Raw genomic sequence first — 18,763 nt, 5'->3', positions numbered from 1 at the left:
GCTTCTGAAGCCTACAGAATTATTTCTGAGTCTCCTCAGCTATTAACCTGGGTAGGAGAAAAAGCAGATGCAAGTGCGCCATGATAGGGACCATCAACAGCACCCCCTTAGCCTCATTATCATGGGGAGGCAGTGAATGGTAGCTCTTGTCACTGCCATCATCACCACCATTACTGCAAAAACCAGCAGTCACGGCACACCTAGTAGCCACTGCAGCTACACATAGCAGGAGAGCGGGGGAGGGAGGAAGGGAAGAACCTAGTTCCCAGGCAGTCTGGGCAGCCCCACTCTGTTTCATAACATTGGTCTCCTCCCACCTCAATAGCAGAAGTAGAAGCCAGAGAACCCCTCCCTATGAAGGGGAAGACCCCAGGATCCAGGCAGAGGAAGCAGCCTCAACTCCCCAGAGCTGAACAGGGGAAACCTCCACTCACCCACAGGCCACTTCCCACAGAAAGCCTTGGAGGAAACACTGCAACCAGGTGGGGCAATGCCAACACCAGGGTCCCTGAGGAGCTTGGGCTAGGAACCAGCTCTTACATTTGCCAGTACGGGGTGGGAGGGCTTAGCTCATTTGTGACAGGCAGAATACATTTCACTGTCAAAACGTGGACAAATGACTGAGCTTTTATAATGAAGGGATCCTTTTTGACTTTTGACTGATACTAAGGGGAAAGCTGAGGTCTCTTGGGTCAACTGCAAGACTGGCATGGCTGAGACAGGCTTCCCTCACGAGGACTTTGCAAAAACTCATCATCGTGGTTCCCACATGAAGGTAATGAATGGAACAAATGGGTCAGATGGCACATCTGACACACAAGACACAATCTCAGAGTTTAAACCACAAATGGGCACAGAGCCAGCAGGGCAACATTCCCTGTGGCCCCACAGGGAGTATCTGATACATGTCACACTTCAAATACATTTTCTAAAAACTTCAAAACAACACGGCCATCTGAAACAAAACAAAATGGCTATTGCTTAGGGACAATTTCAAGAGAAAATTTATATATTTAAAGAAAAACAGAGATACCAAACTGCCACGCCTCCTCCTATTTCTAAAAAAAAAAAATTAAAAGGAATAACATAGTAGAGTGTACTTTTCAGGCCTCAGTGGTTTAATGAGCATGGGAAATTTCAAATTGGCATTTCCAGTCGGGAGAACAAATTCTCTGGGATGAATGTCTTGTCAGTATTGGACACAATCCCTTCATGCATCCACACATCACCACGGTAAGTAAATGGTGGTCAATGCATTTTGTTTGACTTGACTCAAAAGATGTAAGACCTCAGTGTACCTTTGAATCAACTGTTATAAGTACAACATGGTATTGAGGATAAATAAACCTCCTGATGTGTTCCCACAGGTTTAAAAGCTTAACAATTAGGACCCAAGCTAATGCTGGGGCTGAGACGGCTCCTGGAATCGCTGAGCCCAGGCTGAGGCAGAGGCCAAGGAGGGAGGCAGGTGGCCGACCCCTTTCACTCAGGCAGTCACAGTGCCAATGGCCCCTTCAACCCAAGGCCAAGCAGGGAGGCCGCCCCCACCTGTGTGTTGCTGGTCAAGAATCACCAGGCCTCCTTAATTCCATTTCATTTGACTTTACTTAAATCAAATCAAAGCAAGTGGCAGTAACCACAATACAATAGAAGACTGGCATCTCTGAGGGATAAGACCTGAGACCTTCACAATTCCCAGGCCCACAAGCACCACTATGGAACAGCTGAAAAATTTAGGTCCTGCTTCTGTGTCTTGAATGTGTGCTATGACAGGTAAAGGCGTCAGAGAGCTGGGGATGACAGCTGCTCTCCCTTGCAACTGCTTTTCAGTCTTAGCAAAATGGCAAATTTTGCTAAGAGTCCACATGATCTGGACTTTTCATTCTCCTATGAAACCACAAACGCCATGGCCTCACATTCAAAAGCCAGTCTACTTCACCACCTTCAGAGACAACCTCTGAAGATCAGAGAGCAATCCTGGGATAAATAGGACTCCTCAAGATTTAAGATATGAGTCAGAGTGGCTCACGCCTCTAATCCCAGCACTTTCGAGGCTGAGGTAGGTAGATGGTTTGAACCCAAGAGTTCACGACCAGCCTGGGCAACAGGATGAAACCCCCATCTTGACAAAAAATTATCCTGGTTTGGTGGCATGCCTGTGGTCCTAGCTACTCAGGAGGCTGAGGTGGGAGGATCACTTAAGCCTGTGAGGTCAAGGCTGCAGTGAGTCACAATCACACCACTGCACTCCAGTCTGAGCAACAGAGTGAGACTCCGCCTCCAAGAAAAGATGTGAGCAAGGCTTGCTGGATGTCTGAAACAATCTCTGGTAGGAGATAGGAGAAAATTCTGGAAACCTGCATAACAACCAAGGCTTTAGAGCAAGTTTGTCCAACCTGTGGCCCACAGGCCACATGTGGCCCAGGATGGCTTTGAATATTGCCCAACACAAATTTGTAAACTTTCTTAAAAACAGTATGAGAGGTTTTTGCAATTTTTTTAAAGCTCATTAGCTATTGTTAGTGTTAGTGTATTTTATGTCTGGCCCAAGACAATTCTTCTTCCAATATGGCCCAGGGAAATGAAAAGATTGGACACCCCTGCTTTAGAGCTTTTCAACATGTGCAGATCATAGTCATATATTCAATGTTTTCTTCATTTACATTAAGGTCTCCTGTTTGATTTAAATACTTACATCATTTTCTAAAAAATTAAACATGCTTCTTTCAGCCAACTCCTTTGACTCTTCAAATTTTTCTACCGCTTGTCTGACTTCTTCGTCTGGTATCTTACCTACTCTTTTCTTTTTATAATCATAATCCAGGCGGCGGCCTTCCAGCTTTTTCAGGTGGTGCTAAAGAAAGAGAAAGGAGTCCCTCAGAGAGGCACTACATTCAAAAACCGGCACGAAAAATTACTTCTATGAAAGTGGTCATTGCTTTTTCTCGGCCTAGATTCCAGAGGGCAGGAACCCACCCTGCACTGCTGTTGGGAGCACCCCAGCACCTGATGGAGGCTCCCCTCACTTCAGGTGCTCAAAGAATATTTGTGGAATGAAGGAATGAATGGACAGATCAGTGATAGAATGAGTGTCTGTATAGCACATAAAGATGCTCAGATCCATGCTCAGATATTATTTTCAAGCGTTCTTTATACGATCCCTCACTTCAGCCTTCTTAATGTCCAGGTAATTTCTAACCAGGTTAACCAAGCAAAACAAAATAGGAACATTTATTTTGGCACTATTGTCAACTCCTGACTAAGTAGTAAGTAGACTATAAAAACACAAATTTCTACTGTCCCTTAGAATATTAATGGATCTCCATAAAGTTCCAAAATAATCATAAGTTGCATAAAATGCTGTTAATGAATACAAAGGAGAGCTATTACTCACAGACGACCTCTGAAGTGATAAAATTTCTAAACAATATAATAACCCCTTTAACAAAATATAATCGAACTGTCCACACGTGGAACAGGCTGCCTTGTGTAGCAGTAGGTTTCCCATCACAGTTTGTGTCCAAGCAGAGAGACCCCATGTCAGAAACAGTGTAGAGGGGTATAGCTATATAGGACAAGGGAGGGAGAGGTTATGGCTGTAATCCTCGTAAATCTTGACATCTAAAGTGTATGTGGAAACTGATCATCCCACTGAAGCACAGAGATAACTTGCACTATTCATTTTAGCAGGAAGCACTGATTCTAATTTCCATGACTCAGTGAAAAGAGCACACTGGACCCAAGGAGTAAGAAGCATCTCTCTCCTATGCTCTGAAACTTTGGGCTGGTCCCTAATCCCTCTGTACCGCTACACAGACACCTGAAAGTAAGCCATGTGTCAAACAAACAGGCTCCCGACCCCTGATTTCTGAGGGACACAGAGCAGAGCTGAGACTGTAAAAGGCTTCCTAAACCTTGGACTCTTCACTTTCCATCATCCACATAATTTAAGTTTAGATGTACAGTTCTACATCAAACAGCAGCTGAGTAACAAGATGGCATTTAGAAAATTATTTTGTTCCATAGGGAACTGCAACATTTCAGAGTAAGTGTATTATACACATTTCACCCACTTACTACTCAGGACCACATATGTGTCTATGGCTGGCCAGGTGAAGGAGCAGGGCTGACTTTTCACATGACCTTCCTCCATGATGACAGCACAAGAAATGAAACTTGCTAGATGTCAGCAAAGGAGGCATTTAGGGGAGATGTTTTGGCATCCCCAGAACCCAGACTATCACTTCTCTAGGATCAGCCATTCAAAAATAATTTATAAAAACATCTCCTATACCCCATCAACATATATACACCTACTACACACCCACAAAAATTAAAATTTAAAATTTAAAATAATGTGTGAGCACAAACCATGTGGCAGGCTTGTGGTTGCACCAAGGAACAAACCACGATGCCTCACCCCGAGGAGTGGGCTGCCCAACATGAGCAAAAAGTAAGCAAGAGTGCTCATGACGCAGGGGGCACAGAAGGGGCACCCCATGGAGTCTAACAAAAGAACAAACAGCTTCCCAAAGGAAAGCATATCTGGGCTGAGGAGTGAGGTGACTTGGCCAGGAGAAGGGGTAAAAGGACAAAGACCGCTCTTGATCCCTGGCATCACATTGCACTCCCTCCTGTCCATTCTCCAGCCCACAGCTAGGGCGCCCTTCCTGATCTGCAAACTGTCCTGGCTGCCCACAGACAGTGGAGTGAAGATGCAGCCCCTCAGCCCTTCACGGCCTGGCCCCTCCTTTCCTCCGTGGCCTTATTGACACCCCTTCAGCACATGAACTCCACCCAGCCTCACTGAATTATTTCCAGCTCCCTGGTGACGCTTTGCTTTGTGCTTTCTCCCTATTTGCACACCCCAGACCCCCAGTCTGGAAAGAATGAGCTGGAACAGTGGTTTTTGAACATTAACATGGCTCCGAATCACCTGGAGGACTTTATAAAACACATACTTGCGGGGCTTCACCCCCAAGATTTCTGATTAAGGAGGTAACGGATGGGGCCCAAGAATCTGCATTTCTCACAAGTGATGCTGATGTTGCTGGTCCAGGGACCATACTTTGAGAATCAATAGGTCTGAAGAAGGGAAAACACGATATGCCCAAGGCCCAAATGGCCTCCAAGCTGGCCCAGGCTGCCCTCAGAGGGCACCTGGAGGAACATCTGTGTATATCCATAAGAGAGTGCTTGTACCTCCAGAGTAGAAGTCCCTGGTGGTGCAGAAGTCTCGGGGCTGTTTTTGTACATCTACAAAAATGCCACCATGCAAGTGGTATGCAGTTACTTCCAGGTACCTGAAAGTTCCCATGCAAGCCATTTTTAACAGTTTTCCAAATGAAACATTCAATTTCTAGGTACTGATTTTCTTGAGAACTAATGGAAAATAATGACCACCAGGGCAACACATCAAAACTTGCAACTATGGTGTGATTTTGATAATAAAAAAATCAACTACAAAGTTATGCAATTACTTTATGTGATAAATGGTACAGAAATATGGATTTTTAGCCTGGCTTTGAGCTGGCTTCAACTAGATACAGAATTTCCAGCTGGAGGAATATGGCTTACATCCCGTGCCATTATCCTGCCCTATCTCTAGGGTAGACAGGGCTAATGGATCCTGGCACTCCTTTCCAGTGAACCCAGGAAAATAAAACTGAGTTATTTTTACCCTACCTACAAGTCTCATGATTCCCTCAGTGAGTCTCTGTCAAAACGTTCTAATGATTTTAAATATAAACATCATTTTGCAATAGATATATTTATATCCTGGAAGACTTACCCCAATCTCTTTTAAATCTTTATCTTGTAGTAACTGAAGTGGATCAATAAAAGTTTGCTTTACATTAATATCAAGAGAGTCTTTCACCTCAGCCATTAGCTTCATGGATTCACCAACTTCCATCAATGCATTGCCTTGAATAGAAAACACAAATACAAAAGGTTCTTTGGGAGACTACTCCAGGTTAACAGTGCTATTTATTTCATTCTTTACCAAAGTCTGTGGATGATGGTGTAGCAAGGTCCTTGCTCCAGGGCCTCTGAATTCTGGATCAGAATGAAAAAGGAAAAGCAAGGCTTCCTATTTTCCGTGTTTTCCTCTCTATGTTCTGCACTTCACCACCACAGCAAATACAGCTGAGGCGGGCAGACCGAAGTACTTAACATTTGGGCCCCTAGATGGGGATAAAGATCCTTTTTAAAAACCTGGTACTTTTGGAAACTGGCACAGAGGGTTCCTTGGAAGCTTGAGAATAAAATCTCTTTGTAAACAATGAAAGGATTCACTCATGTTTTAACCAATAAAGATTACAATAGAAATAAACAAATAAAACATCCCAGCTTCTAGCTGTGGAATCTTCTCAAGGCTACTCCCTGTATCCTTCTAGAAGGTTCTAAGGCTCCCTGCCCTCTCTTGATGTCAAAGAAAGCCTGCTGATGTCACATGGCACATCCTGTAAGCAGGGTGGGGTGGGGGTCTGGTTGTGCACTGGGGCCCAGGCCAGCCTTTCTGGCTTGGGTAGTGACAGGCAGTTTTTCCTGGATTACAGCGTGGTATCTCAGTCCAGTCAATCTGTAGTAATTTGCAAGACTATTGCAAACCAGGTGCCCGTGGTATCTCAGTCCAGTCAATCTGTAGTAATTTGCAAGACTATTGCAAACCAGGTGCCCTCTAGTTCTCTGTACAATGAGGGTTGCAGGGTCTCTGGAAAACATGCCTGGCAAACGCTGCCCTAGAATGAACTATTTTTCCTATATTTGGGGTTTTCCAAATTGATCTTGTAAAAAGATGGAGATTGAGTTGCTCAATTTCTAGGCTTGAAGAAGATCTTAAAGCCCAGCCTAAGTCTGACCTTTGAGTTGTTTCCCCCATCAGTCAAGGGCATGGATAACGTATTCCCCTGTAAAACACAGATGGCGGCTGGGTGCAATGGCTCACACCTGTAATCCCACCATTTTGGGAGGCCGAGGTGGGCAGGTCATGAAGTCAGGAGTTTGAGCTCAGCCTGACTAACATGCTGAAACCCCATTTCTACTAAAAATACAGAACTTAGCCAGGTGTGGTGGTGTGCGCCTGTAATCCCAGCTACTGGGGAGGCTGAGGCAGGAGAATCGCTTGATCCTGGGAGGCAGAGGTTGCAGTGAGCTGAGATCGCACCACTGCACTCTAGCCTGGGCGACAGAGCGACAGTCAGTAAAAAAAAATAAAAATAAAAATAAAAATAAAAAACCAGAAACATACTAGATAGATAGGACCTTGCAAAACAGAAGTAGGAACCGTTATTCTAAACTAGGGCTTTCCCAGGACTCCATCTGGACCCAGTGGTAGCTTCACTGCTCCTTGGAAGCTAAATTTCCTTAGCTCAATTCTCCAAAGTGTGTTTCTAAATCATTCCTAAATGAAGAAGAAATGTCCCTTCCTAGCCTGTGGACCCTTTTCCTGCCCAAATGGTGAGAAATGGTATTGCCTGACCCCCCAACCCAGCCCCTCTGCCACCAGTGCCAGTGCCTCAATATGTCAATGACAGAAATATTTTCATACGTTGGAGACTCCAAAGATGACACTCTGAACAGGGGCCACCACCTCCCTAAATCTGACATTCCCTCTCCTTGTCCGAGACTGGTGCTGTCAAATTCCACCCGGGTCTGGGGCTCAGCTTTCACCCACTGAGGTTTCTGCACTGTAGGAGGTCCCAGCATGTGGCCCCCTCAAAAGAAAACATCCAAAGGCACAGCCTCTTCCTTGGAACAGCAGAAGCCCTTCTGTTCCTGATGCCCTGCTGACATCAGTTCTCTTTCTTAACCCGAGTTTCTTTAGGTTGCTGGGCACCTGGGAAGCTACCAAACTGCCTGGCTGTCACCAAGGCCAGGTGCACAGTAGGGGCGTCCTTGGATTTCAGGGCCTGCCTGGCAGTCTCACCTGTTCCCTTCACTGATGTGCCTTCAGAGTAAGAAATAGGCCATCTTGGCCCCATTGGCCCTTGGAATGAAAATAAAATTCACATTATACTGCTCTAAGGGTTAATGTTACCCTTTGTCACTAATTAATGTTTGGATGCTTGCATTTTAAAATTTTTTTCAAAAGATATTTTCTTCAATTTCCTAGAATGATTACTGTGGCCAAATATTTGATTTCTCAGCTTTCATCTCCTGCCTTTTTACTACTACATGAATAGCAAATATGCCAAATTCTTTTGGAATACCTAATACATTAAATCCAATTCATCCTCAATTTAATGTATTAATTTAAATGGGTCTCAATCAAAATTTAATGACTTTTTTAAATAGCAGGGACTTAAGTTTCACCTGGAAAAATAAAACCAGTAAATGTGTCTGTGAACTTTTCACAATAAAATACCTAAATTTTTAGTAAAATATATTAAAGTATGTTTTAAAACTTCAATGCTTAAAACAACATGATGCTGAATCAAAACAGGATATAGATCAAGAAACAAAAGAGAAAGACCCTAAACAAGCTTAATGTATAAAAATTTAGTCTATAATAAAAGGATCATTTCAAAACATCAGGAGAAAGCTGGACTTTTCCATAAAGTACTGGAACGAGCTATTTATTTGTCAGAAAACACAATTGAAACCTGATTGCACTATAGCTCCAATAAATGCAGGAGCTTGGAAATCTAAAGTTAAGAAAAGAAAATACAGGATTCAAAAACAAGCATAAATAAATATTTATATCCTTTGCCAGGGAGTGGAATGAAAAAGATTTTCTAAACATGATTCCAAAAAGCTAGAAACCACAAATAAAGGAAGGCTAAAGGGCTTCATTAAATAAAAAATAAAAATCTGTCTCCATTGAAATGACCTTCATAAACAAGGTCCAGAGGTAAATGCTTACCTGGGACAAAACTTCGTCAACATGCAAGACAGTCAATGAGCAAGTATCCTGACCATTTAAAGACCTCATGAGACAGGAGGGGGAAAAAATTGACCTCCTAATGCAAAAGCAGGCTAAAGACACAAACACACAATTCACAAAACCAATGACAAACACACAAAAAAATTCTACCTCACATGTGATCCAAAACGGCAATGAGATATCATTTTTATACACTACATATCGAATGATCAGTTATTTAAAAGTAAACTACAAAGATAATCCCTGGGGTCAGGAACTGTGTTGAGAAACATACCCTCACTCACTCCTGGCAACAGTGTCAAATGGATGGAACCCTTCTGAAGGGTGAGCTGGGAATATGCTTTCAAAACCTGAAAAATGAGCATACTCTTGACTCAGGAATTTTATACTAGGCATTTTGTCTAAATTCTGTCAAAGAATATAATTTTGGATATCCCCAAAGATCTACCTATGGAAATGGTTATTGTAAATGCTATGTAAAATGTTTTTACATAAAGAAAAATTTATTTAGTAAATGAGATTGACTGAACAAACTATGACACGGAATATTATGTAGCCACTAAAAACAATATCATAGAAGATTATTTTATGATATGGATCATGATATAGTCAGTGTTACCAAAGAGTATATGTACTATGGTCTTACTGCTTTTTTTTTTTTTTTTTTTGAGACAGAGTCCTGCTCTGTCACCAGGTGCCAGGCTGGAGTGCAGTGGTGTGATCTTGGCTCACTGCAACCTCCACCTTCTGGGTTCAAGCAATTCTCCTGCCCAGCCTCCCAAGTAGCTGGAACTACAAGTGCATGCCAACATTCCCAGCTAATTTTTGTATTTGACTAGAGATGGGGTTTCACCATGTTGGCCAGGATGGTCTCGATCTCTTGACCTCGTGATTCACCCGCATCGGCCTCCCAAAGTGCTGGGATTACAGGTGTGAGCCACCGTGCCCGACCTTATTGTCGTTTTTAAAAGTACATATGAATACATATAATAAAAATAAACAAGGCATAAAAGATACTCAACAGGCCGAGTGCTGTGGCTCACTCCCATAATCCCAGCACTTTAGGAGGCCAAAGTGGGCGAACTGCTTGAGGTCAGGAGTTCAAAACCAGCCTGGCCATCATGGCGAAACCCTGTCTCTATTAAAAACACAAAAAAATAGCCAGGCATGGTGGCTTGAGCCTGTAATCTCAGCTACTCAGAAGGCTGAGGCACAAGAATTGGTTGAACCTGGGAGGCGGAGGTTGTAGTCAGCCAAGATAATGCCACTGTACTCCAGCATGGGAAAAGACCAGGTCTCAAAAAAAAAAATAAGATACACAACAGAGTTTAATTAGGCCAATCAGTGGCTATGGGATTACAAGTGACGTTAGCATTTTTCTTTATTTTACTTACCTATCTTTTCTAAACCTCCTGCCATTTAACATGTATTACTTTGGTAATGTGGAAAAATAACAAAGGTTGTTAAACAAAAGGGTTTGTGCATAACCTAATAGCATACTAGAGGAGTTCTCAGCCCCCCCAGGTGATCTCTGAATAACTCACCAAAGGTGGAGTCTTCCCCGAGCTCCTTCCCATATTTCAGCATACAGTCCCCCAGCAAGCCTTCTGTCTGCGGGTATCCCGTGGTCTTCACCTGCCCTCGGATCTTCGACACAGTGTTCAGCATTCCTAGCTTAGCTCTGTATGCTTAAAAACATTGTCATTTGTAATTCTTTAAAGTTACAAGATGGAATGACAGGTACATAGCATTTAATAAACGCAGCTGCCAAAACTGAGATCACCTTAAACAAAATGCCAGCAACCCGAGGTCTGAAACGAATGTGTGTGAACTATTTAATTTTCCCACATAATTTTCTAGGTTCTTTACCAAGGTGGGTGCTAAATGCCCTGTTGCACAGCCATCATGAACCACAGAAATGATGGCGCACATTGCTGACTTCAAATAATAGTGACCCAGGCTTTTTTGAGCACCACCCCTCAAGTGAGACCCTTTGGAAAGCTTGCAATTGCTAACACATGAAGTCAGACACTGACCCTGTGTGAGGCCAACATGCTTTTTCTTTAAATGTAAGCAAAAACAGAATTGCCAGGGAGGATGTTTCAAATAACCAACTGATCGCTCTCTCACTCTTCCCAAGGACTGATTCGGCCTAATCATATTCAGAATTATGGGAGGCAGGTGCTGCTGTTTAGGAGGCAGACCCATAGGAAGAGACAGAACCCCCCCCCCCACCTCAGTGAACACTAGGCTTGTGTGGCTGGTCCCAGGTGCACCTCAGCCCCTGCTCCCTAAGGAGGTGATGGGCATCACTGTCTTATCTTCCTTTACTTCCTCTGACTCAGGCAATGAATAAATACTCATTGCTGCATTGGGCCCTGTGCAACAACACACTTGCTTATTACTGGGACTCCAGAGACAGCCTTTGCCCTCAAGGAGCTCACAGTCTACTTCCCACTGTCGGAGGGGGATGTGAGATGCAGCAGGAATGTAGGTGAGAGCTATTGAACTGGGTAAGAGGTTGCTAGGGCTGCCTCTTCTCTAGGAATAACTAGAGACCCCTGGCCAGTAGACACTTTTATTGTTGGCCAACACCTCCTTATCCCATTCAAGGGTCAGCTGGTTGAGGGTGGAGTATCTGTCTGACTTCATAGTGTATTCCAGCACCCCAAAATCCTCTAGTGCAGAGAAAGCACTTATTAAATATTTGACTGACTATCAGGAAAATAAATTGACATGGCTCATTTCAATCACTGATGCAGCCAGGGGGAAGATACATTCTTATGGTTTTCAAAGCTATTATCATCAATGCAATTGTAACGAACCTGCCTGGATACAGCTGATAAAATTTATATTCTTAAATTTACTTTCTCAATTTTCAAATGGTTAGGTTTGTGCTGATTCCTACAGCCGAGGGAATCACAGGAACTCCATGCAAATAATAAATTTCTAAAAAGGAAAGTCGGCTTCAGAAATCTACAGAACTCAAGGCTTAGGCGCCCTCTACTGGTTCCTATAATCTACAACTTGGGAAAACATCTAAGTCCCCAAGAAGCTGCTTGGGGACCTAGAAACCCAGACCTTCTGTGGAGAAGCTGATGTGACATTGGACGTACATTGTCTTTCATATTCACCACACCTTCTTTCTACAGCATTTGAGCCATGAAGAGAAAGCCCTTTCAAATTAACATATACTTCTATGTATATGGTATACACAAAAGCAGAATTTAAAAAATTATAAAGAGGAAATAAGGGAATAAGAAAATATTTGCCAAATGTTTAGTGGCTTTCTGAAGTAACTCATAAAAAAACCTTTACCCAGCGCTGCCTCGTTGCTATGGCCAGAACTCCATTCGGATGATGTCAACTGAAGTTCACAGAAATAGTTGTTCTGTTTCTCATCAGTAGGACTGAATGCAACTACCTTTGGTCACCAGAGACTCAGCTTTAAAAATTAAATTTCATTAATGGGACACAGAGGACACTGTTACTAGATTACGTCAACTAAAGACCAAGTAAACATGGGTTATTAGGGTCTATGACAGCAAATAGATGAGAATATTTCAACTTTACCTGGATTTGGCTGAAGATATTCAGTGGTTTTTGAAAGAATTTCTGCAACAGCTTTATTGGTAACATCTATTTTCTTAAAAGCAAAATTTTTAAAACATTAATAAATGACAAACACAATAAATTCACAGAATAACAAATAGAGGAGTAATTTTCATTAATTTAATTCTTATAACACCAGTATGATGATTTTATCCAAATGAACGTTTTCAATATTTTTGGGAGAGGCAACATTCTTTGGTTTTGATTTTGGAACATCACCTCCTTCCAGTGCTGCTGGAGAACATTAATTTACTTTTCCTTTTAACATTAAAATGAATATTAAGGTAATACTTAGAAAATATGCAAAAGTTATTATGCTCCATTAGATTATTAGATATACTTGGAAGTCTCTCAAAGCTAACACTAGACATGAATCAAACTCTCCTTATCCAATAGGTGAACCTGAATTTCTATACTTATATAAGGATGTCATAATAATGATTCATATTGGCAACTAGCTCAGTAATCACCAAAAAAGAATCATAATCATTAATATAATACAATAAACATATTCATTTGTGCTATGGTCAGAAGATGTTAACAGCAAAGTTTTCCCCAAACTTTCCCTGAAAGTTAACCCTTCCTGGTTAAGACTGAATCTTTCCTTGTGCAAAACCATTCCTGGACTTTCTGGTTGTTAGTTAACCAGAGAGCTAATATGGGAATAGACAATAAAATTAAAATGCAAGTTGCAATAGCTTTATTTATACCATCAGTAGTCCAGGAGAAAATGTAAAGAAAAAGATCTTATTCCTAAAAGCAATAAAATGCAATAACAAGGAATAACTATTATGTCACATTTACAACACCTATTTGGAAAACCACATTCTTAGATGGGAAAACTCAATTTTGGAAAGATATGCATTCTCCCCAAATTAAGATGCAAAATTCATTCAAATCCCATCATAATTTCAACTTTTTTTGGTTACAATTTGGCAAATTAATAGTAAAGTGATTTTTCATACTATATACATGATTAAAAATATCAATCTAAAAAAAAATATAAAATGACTAAGATATTAAGGACAGTATTTTGAAATACTGGAGTGAGAATAAACTTCTAACCAGGACCTGAAACTCAAATGTTATAAATAAAAAGACCAAAATTCTGACTCCATAAAAGCTTAGAAACTGAACAGGAAAAGACACAGTATGTGAAGTTTGACAAAAGTGACCAACAAAAATATATAAAGACAAAGGGTTCGTATCTATAATACTCAAAATTCCCATTTAAACAAACAAGAAAGAAGGAAAAGGCTGGGCAAGATGGCACACACCTTTAATCCCAGCACTTTGGGAGACTGAGGTGGGTGGGTCTGCTTGAACCCAGGAGGCAGAGGTTGTAGTGAGCCGAGATTGTGCCACTGCACTCCAGCCTGGGCAACAGAGCAAGACTCCATGTCTTAAAAAGAAAGAAGGAAAAGAGGAAAAACACAAGCTGCCTACAAAGATTTGAAAAAATATTCACAACTGTAAATAAAAAGGAGATACTTTACACTCTCCATATTGTTAAAACATTTTTTAAATCAATTATACCCAATATCAGGTTATTATATGGGTGTGGCATAATGGGTCATTTCATACACAACAGGAATGCAAAAGGATACGTCTTTGGAGATCAAGGCAGAAGTTCTTATTAACAGGCATATTAATGAGCCAGCTATTATATTTCTAAGGATTTATCCTTTTAGAAACACACCAGCAAATTGCAGTGAAGGGGAAAACATGTTCATTAGGCCATTTTATGTAATATTGAAAATGGAAATCAATAGGAGACTGATTGGATAAATTATGAAACATCCAAGTAAAGGAATACTCTTTAATCATAAGGAAAAAAAATAAGGAAGATCGATATTCAAAGTACATTGCTAAGGAAGAAAGCAAGCTGCAGAGCGATTTATAATAAAGACACCATTTTTATAATTTAGAAAACTATGATCTGGCCAGGTTCACAAGTTTGCAACAAAGCGTCTTGTCCACCCTGAAATGGCATTTGTTCCCCTTAGCTAAATACATTAATTTTGGCTAAATATATTAATTTGGAGCCCCAGGAAAGTTTTAAAAGACAATACAGAAATGATTTTTTTTTAAAAAGGAATCAAACCTATTACTGATACTCGTGTGCTGTGTGTGCAAGTGGGCATGTGTGTGTGCATTTGGCCTAGAAACAAGTTTTGTGACTTTGAGCTGTCTTCGGTATATTCAGCTGTTTGCCAAGATCTTTGAAATATTTAAGAGAATCCAATAACCTAAATGTTTATGTCTGAATTAGAGTTACAAGAAACATAAGGGCTTAGGAAAATGCTGTTATAGATTTGATGTGAAGTTGGAGGGAATCCTACACATTGCCTTTGTGATTATAGTTTGAAACGTCTAGGAGAATTTGCTTAATTATATAACTGGTGGTAAATATTTAAGGATCGAATCTGTTAAGCTTATGGGTTAATTAATGCAACCTCAAATGAAAATTAACTATAAGATTATCATCTTATAGCAAAAGTACTAAATTTGGAAATAAGATTCCTAAGTTCAGCTCAAAGCTTAAGAAGAATGAGGATTTTTAGATTTACAATGTAACAAATTAGATATTAATTAAAACACAACTTAGAGTGTTCCCTTTGATATACACAACCCTTTTGGACATGAAGTCACCAGAAAGCTAAGGGTCACCTTGGAATGATGATGATGATGAGAGGAATTAGAGTGGGGGCATTTTCTACTTCAGATGTTTTTATAACTTTTGAAACAAAAAAAGCCCAAGAAACAAATGACCAAAAGCTTGCAAGTCCTCATAGGCCCTGGCATGCACATACTGGGGCTGCCACCCACTAGCCCAAGCATCAAAGCTAGAAGTAAACCCTTTACAAATTGAAGAGTAAACATGTTGGCTAATGTGGACAGTCAAGATGAGCATCAAAAACAACAACAACAAAACAAATAAAAATTCATGTAGCTTAACAAACAAAATCTCCCTCCTAGAATAACCAGGGACACTAGTGTGTGTGTGTGTGTGTGTGTGTCTGTGTGTGTGTGTGTGTGTTTTCAAGTCAACAAAATGCTATGCAACTATCTTGCCAAACCATTAAGAAAAACATAGAAAAGCAGAGTGGTGAAAATTATTTTTTGAAGTCAACCTGGTACGAAGGCATCCTGGTTAGTTAAGTCTGGAATTTCTGTTTAATGCTGGCACCCTGCCCATGAGGCGTCCAAAGCCTGTGCCACTGACTCCCTTAAGCCTAGCCCCTGAGTGGGAGACCTGCTAGCACCTCTCATTTCTGATGCCTATTTATGGTACTCTCTTTAAAAAAATGCTATCAGTGGGAACATCCTCTTTCTTCTTCCTTATGTAATTGGTGTTTTTCCTTTTTCTCCCTCTTGGTCAAACTTGGTAGAGGTTTGTTGTTTTTCAGGTTTTCAAAAGCTCTTGGTTTTATTGTTTCTATCTTTTTGTGGTTTTTTTCTATTTTATTAATCTGGCTTTAATTTATATTGATTTCTGCCTTCTACCTAGAGTGATTTAATTTGCTGTTATTTTCCTAGCTTCTTGGATTGCATGATTTATTCTTTTTCTCCCAACATTTATTTTCTTTAAATACATTTAAAATTTAGCCACATATCACAGGTTTTGACATGCAGAATTGCCACTTGTGCCTAAATAATGTCATTTTACTTTCTATTTGCTCTTTAAGAATTATTTTTACATATTTTTAAATTTCCAAAGCTGTACCTTCCCTTATAATTCTTGTGTTATATAGTATCACTTTGGAAAATTTATCGAGTTTTTTTTCTGTAACCTAGTATATAATTACTTTATTTGTTCCAAAGGAATTTGAAAAAAATGCACATTATCCATTTGGAGGGTGCAGATATTTATATTTATTTATAATCAAAGTTATGAATCGTATTCAGTGCAAATCCTCCATGAGCCTATTGATTATTGTCAGTTTAATCTATTTTATGAGAGAGGTATGTGAAGTCTACTTCTATTTTTATCAACTATCCATGTATTTCTCACAGCTCCTACCTTACAAATTCAGATACTAACTATTATAATTTCCTGATAGACTACATTGACTGTATCTTTTTATAATTAAAAAGCTTTTTTCATTTAGTGCTTCTCTTGTATCAAATTTTATTTTGATTTTACTATTGTTCCTCTATTTTTATATGGCTAACATTTATTATAGAGTATATTTTCCTATTACTTTCTCATTTCTGTGTCATGTTTTAGGTGGGTCTAATACTATCTAATGCATCTCTTCTGGAAGGTTGTTAAAACTTCTGGTCATATATTATATGTTTCCATGCTTTTCAATGCTGTAATAAAACACATAACAGACTTTATATATTTTTCTGTAACTCACTGGGGTTTTTGGAGGGAAAAAGAGGTAAGCGAGAAGGATCTCAATCCATCAACTGACACTAAAGCTCTTGAAAAATGCTTTCAAATTTAACATTTCAACTGGATCATTTTGTTAGTAACACAGCTACAGGTCACATCTTTGTATGTTGAGTTTTTTAAGTAATTTAAAGCATGTTAATGGTGTGAACATGTTTCTATGGATTTAAGATTCAGAAATTGTTTTTCAAAAGCAAAAACAAAATCAGCTTTTCCTCCTCAAGGCATTAACATTTCTAGACACTTAATAGCTCTCCTCCAGAAAACAGAGAACTCCCTGGAAGATGAGCTGGCCAGAGCCAAGGTATCCTGATGAGATACTCTCCCAGGCTGTACACAGCCTGGGGCTGGACTTCCTTCCCCAGCACCTGCTGACATCTCTGCTACCTGCTGCATCTGCAGCCTTGATGTTGCACCTGAGGGTGGATGCCTTGCTTCATTTCCTCCCTCTCTCCTCTGGGAGGGTCTAATTGTTAAAACAAGGCTATGTTTAAAAGGCCCAGACAATGAGGAAAGAAACAGTATCTTGTTAATGCTGGTGGTTCTAGTTCTACCTCCACATAAGCAACTCCACACAACTGACTGGGAAACATGTTAAGAGACAGAGATGATACCATTTTTCTTTGGAGCACGTTACAATTATTTCTGTTCCAAGCAAGTCATATTTTTTCTCTAAGTTATTTCAAATACGTTAATGTTTGCGTTATTCTCACAACATCCATGTGAGGCAAGCAGGGCACACTTATCATCCCTGTATCAGTTCAAAAAGATAAATTAACTTATCCTATCACACTGCTAGTTCTAGTGGCAGAACCAGGAGAAAAGTTTATTATGCAGCTCCTGCAACACATAGGAATGGAGCCTGAGTCTTCCATATGGTGAATAAATCATTATGTATTTGAAAAATCTTGTTCCAGAAATACATTTTGATTATCCAAAACATGCACTACCAATTACTTTGGCCTTGCCATTACTGCCAAGATTGCCCATCTTTTGCACATTCTGACTTCTGGCCACTAGAGGGAACCAGTTAGCTACATCGATCTCATTACTCCACTTGCCCAGTCTGGATGTGGCTACAGCAGGGAGGATCTGATTTGGCTGGGATGTCGGAAAGCACAGCCTTGTGGACTGCATAATCCACACCTATAATTTAAACACCCTAGATTTCCACTCAAATATTCTTTACAATAGCAGTATATCTCATATCACAATGAAAGTCAGTTTCTAATCAATTTACATATTAAAATGCTTTCTTACCCTTTCCATGTCAAGAAATTCGTCGTCTAGTTTAGTTCCTTCAGCACCACTTATTTTTTCACTAAACAGCTGCAGAAATAAACATAAATAATTGCACTGTACAATGATTTATCACAGTTTTTGACATAAATTATTAAAAACAAAAACAAACAAAAAAACTTGGATTCAACTTGTTGGATTTTTCTGAACTAAGTCCTTTAAGAAAACTGTTGAACCCCCGGGGTGACCATATCTAAAGACATAGGAAGACAGACATTTCTTATGCAGTCAACAGATGTTTATTATGCACCTCCTACAGGTAAACCACATGGTAAGTGCTGTAAGACAAAGACAAGAGAGATACTTGTCATCAAGGAACAAAGTTCAGCCAGAGTCAACACCAAACATTCAACTAAAAAACAAGGAAGGTACAGTAAGAACCATTAAAAACTAACAGTACTAGATACAAATTATTGTAAATGCACTAAGTGGTAGGCATTTCAGTGATGCACAGAGTGAACTCTGAGAGCCCACAGCACTGGGAGTGGGTTTATGCAGGATCTGTTTTCTAGAAGATGTGGCATTTGAGCTGGCTTTTTAAGGACAGGGAACATTTCATCGGGCAG

The 18,763-nt window shown here is 40.2% G+C and overlaps 1 protein-coding gene across 7 annotated transcripts in view; it reads right to left on the bottom strand.

The window, feature by feature from the left end:
* SH3GL3 (SH3 domain containing GRB2 like 3, endophilin A3) overlaps nucleotides 1–18,763 on the bottom strand; it is a 293,614-nt gene that overhangs the window by 34,182 nt on the left and 240,669 nt on the right. For 5 of the 7 annotated variants that reach the window (XR_013518773.1, XM_054258298.2, XM_002749185.6 and 2 more), the window contains 5 exons: nucleotides 18,159–18,227; nucleotides 12,461–12,533; nucleotides 10,432–10,575; nucleotides 5,792–5,925; nucleotides 2,696–2,854 (listed from right to left, as the gene is read on the bottom strand). Coding sequence is in view for 6 of the 7 variants with exons in the window: in XM_002749185.6 (XP_002749231.1) it covers nucleotides 2,696–2,854; nucleotides 5,792–5,925; nucleotides 10,432–10,575; nucleotides 12,461–12,533; nucleotides 18,159–18,227 (579 nt within the window). In the remaining variant the exon portion in view is untranslated. The remainder of the gene's footprint in view (nucleotides 1–2,695; nucleotides 2,855–5,791; nucleotides 5,926–10,431; nucleotides 10,576–12,460; nucleotides 12,534–18,158; nucleotides 18,228–18,763) is intronic. The other 2 variants (XM_008998491.4, XM_078326901.1) reach the window with 1 other exon arrangement.

The sequence above is a fragment of the Callithrix jacchus genome, chromosome 6, assembly GCF_049354715.1.
Source record: "Callithrix jacchus isolate 240 chromosome 6, calJac240_pri, whole genome shotgun sequence".
NCBI lineage: Eukaryota > Metazoa > Chordata > Mammalia > Primates > Cebidae > Callithrix > Callithrix jacchus.
Note: the sequence above shows the minus strand (reverse complement) of the source record. Positions and strands in the feature narration are given on the sequence as shown.